This window comes from Palaemon carinicauda, chromosome 17, assembly GCF_036898095.1.
Source record: "Palaemon carinicauda isolate YSFRI2023 chromosome 17, ASM3689809v2, whole genome shotgun sequence".
NCBI classification, from domain to species: domain Eukaryota; kingdom Metazoa; phylum Arthropoda; class Malacostraca; order Decapoda; family Palaemonidae; genus Palaemon; species Palaemon carinicauda.
In genome coordinates this window covers 87,111,922-87,113,934 of record NC_090741.1, presented here as the reverse complement: position 1 = coordinate 87,113,934, position 2,013 = coordinate 87,111,922, and the positions used below count along the sequence as shown (strand labels likewise).

At 43.3% G+C, this 2,013-nt stretch overlaps 1 protein-coding gene across 1 annotated transcript; it reads left to right on the top strand.

The window, feature by feature from the left end:
* Window positions 1–1,044: 1,044 nt before the first annotated feature.
* Window positions 1,045–1,644, top strand: LOC137656440 (uncharacterized). Its single transcript, XM_068390618.1, has 2 exons — window positions 1,045–1,404; window positions 1,450–1,644. The coding sequence occupies exons 1-2, from the start codon at window positions 1,045–1,047 to the stop codon at window positions 1,642–1,644; spliced, it is 555 nt and encodes a 184-aa protein (XP_068246719.1).
* The last annotated feature ends 369 nt before the right edge of the window (window positions 1,645–2,013 follow it).

Genomic DNA, 2,013 nt, shown 5'->3' with positions numbered 1-2,013 from the left:
GAAATGGAAAAGACAGAGCGCCCGATCCCGGTCTCTACCCAAGGTAGAAACCCGTGCCCAGGAAGTGTCTTCTGTGCAACATAATAAGGCTGTGAGCTCCCATGTCAAGTCTACAGACATTTGTTTCAGAATTTAAAAGGAGGAAATTTTTAAAATTAATCCATTCCTAGTGTATCGCTCTGAGAATCCACAAGCTTTTAAGAAATGTAAGATGTACAAGAAAAACCTAAATGTCATTTGGAGGACAACCATAAATAAATGGGTGACCAACTTTTTTTTGTAGAATTGATCAGACAGATTTTTTGGCGTATCTTAGGGAGAACTTTCCACTCTGAGCTTTCATACTTATGAGCAATTCTTCTTCATCCTCCAGGCCTTGAAGATGCCCTGATGAATGAGCTCAAATTCATCAAAATGAATATCCAGCCTCCAAACTCTTTTCCCGAACTCGAAAATATAAATCACACTGTGATCTAGAATTTTAAGAAGCTTTATACAAAAGAAATGTTCCAATAGCGCTATGATTTCACCGAATGAATCAAGCACACTATTTCAGGGTTTTAGGAAGAATATTTCCATATTGACAATTGCCTCAAAAACATTGACAAAGCCTTGGAAGGGATCACCTAGAGAACCCTCAATACTGCTTGTAGGACACTGTGGCATGCTTGGGTTCGTGAACGGGATTTTCAGGGATTCGTAACCATGCAGGAGGCAAATGATGATGGTATCATATCTTTGGGAAAGACAGAGGGACTCGAGAGGGACAATGATGACATTAACAACCATCTTGAGGAACATAGCCAGTTGCTGATGACACAGGAGCTGATAGAGTTTCGTAAGGAGCTGCAACAAGAGGTTGTGGAAGATATTTCACTTGAAGAGGAGGGATGAGCTGAGAAACATTTCACTTACAGTCAATCAGGAGGATGTTAAAAATATGTTTGTATGATTCAGATCATATCCAAAACAGATTCCTTGGGGACCTTGTTCACCGGCCAGCACAAAATAGTTCACGATTTTTCGTGCCTGTTGGAAGGCCACATGCATGTCATCCCAGAGGACTACTGGCATGAACTCCAGATAGACTGCCTCAACCTTGTACACTGCTACAGGCAGCGGCGTCAGGTCTTCCATCAGCCATATCAACAGCCAATCATGGTGACCTGGCCAGGCCCACAGCAGCAGCAACCCTGGCAGCCCCCTCAGCAGCAGCAGTTCTGGCATCCACCTCAATCAGCAACATCGCAGGCACCGCCAGAGCAGCAGCAGCAGCATCGTCCAACCAGTCATCCATCCCGGATGCCGCCCCAGTCACCACAGTATTCAGGACAGTCTTCCTGGCCCCGTACCACGGAGTGGCAACCAGGGATGCCACCTCCACCGTCAGCCACCCTTGTCCAGGTTCCTTCACTGTAAACTTCATTATCGTCACCCACCCTTATCCAGGCTCCTTCACCAACACCTTCATTGTCGTCGCTGTCAGCCACATTCAAGACACCTCAGACACCACTCAGCTTCCGGGTCCTGACCCCGGGGTCCGTCGAGAGCACCCTAGAGGAGGGCGTGTCACCCTCACCCCTCTACACCTCCAAGGAACTTAACACACCACAAGTCCAGGAGGCATCCCCACGCAGCGGTTAAAACTACCAGTAAGGACACTGACTAAGATGATATGTGAAACTTGTAAATATTTGTAAATAATTGGACTGTGTTACTTGTACTTATTTGATGTTTGCTCTTTTAATGTAAATAAAATGCTTTCTTATTTCAAAACACTTGTAAACATTTGTGAATAATTAGACTGTGATAATTGTACATATTTGATGTTTGCTGTTTTTATGTAAAAACAAGAGCAAGAAAAAAGAAAAAAAAATACCAGCAAGGACAATGACTGAGATGAGACGAGACACTTGTAAATATTTGTAAGTAATTGGACCTGTGATACTTGTATATATTTGATGTCTGCTGTTTTAATGCAAATAAAAAAATGCTTTCTTATTTTAAAAAAAT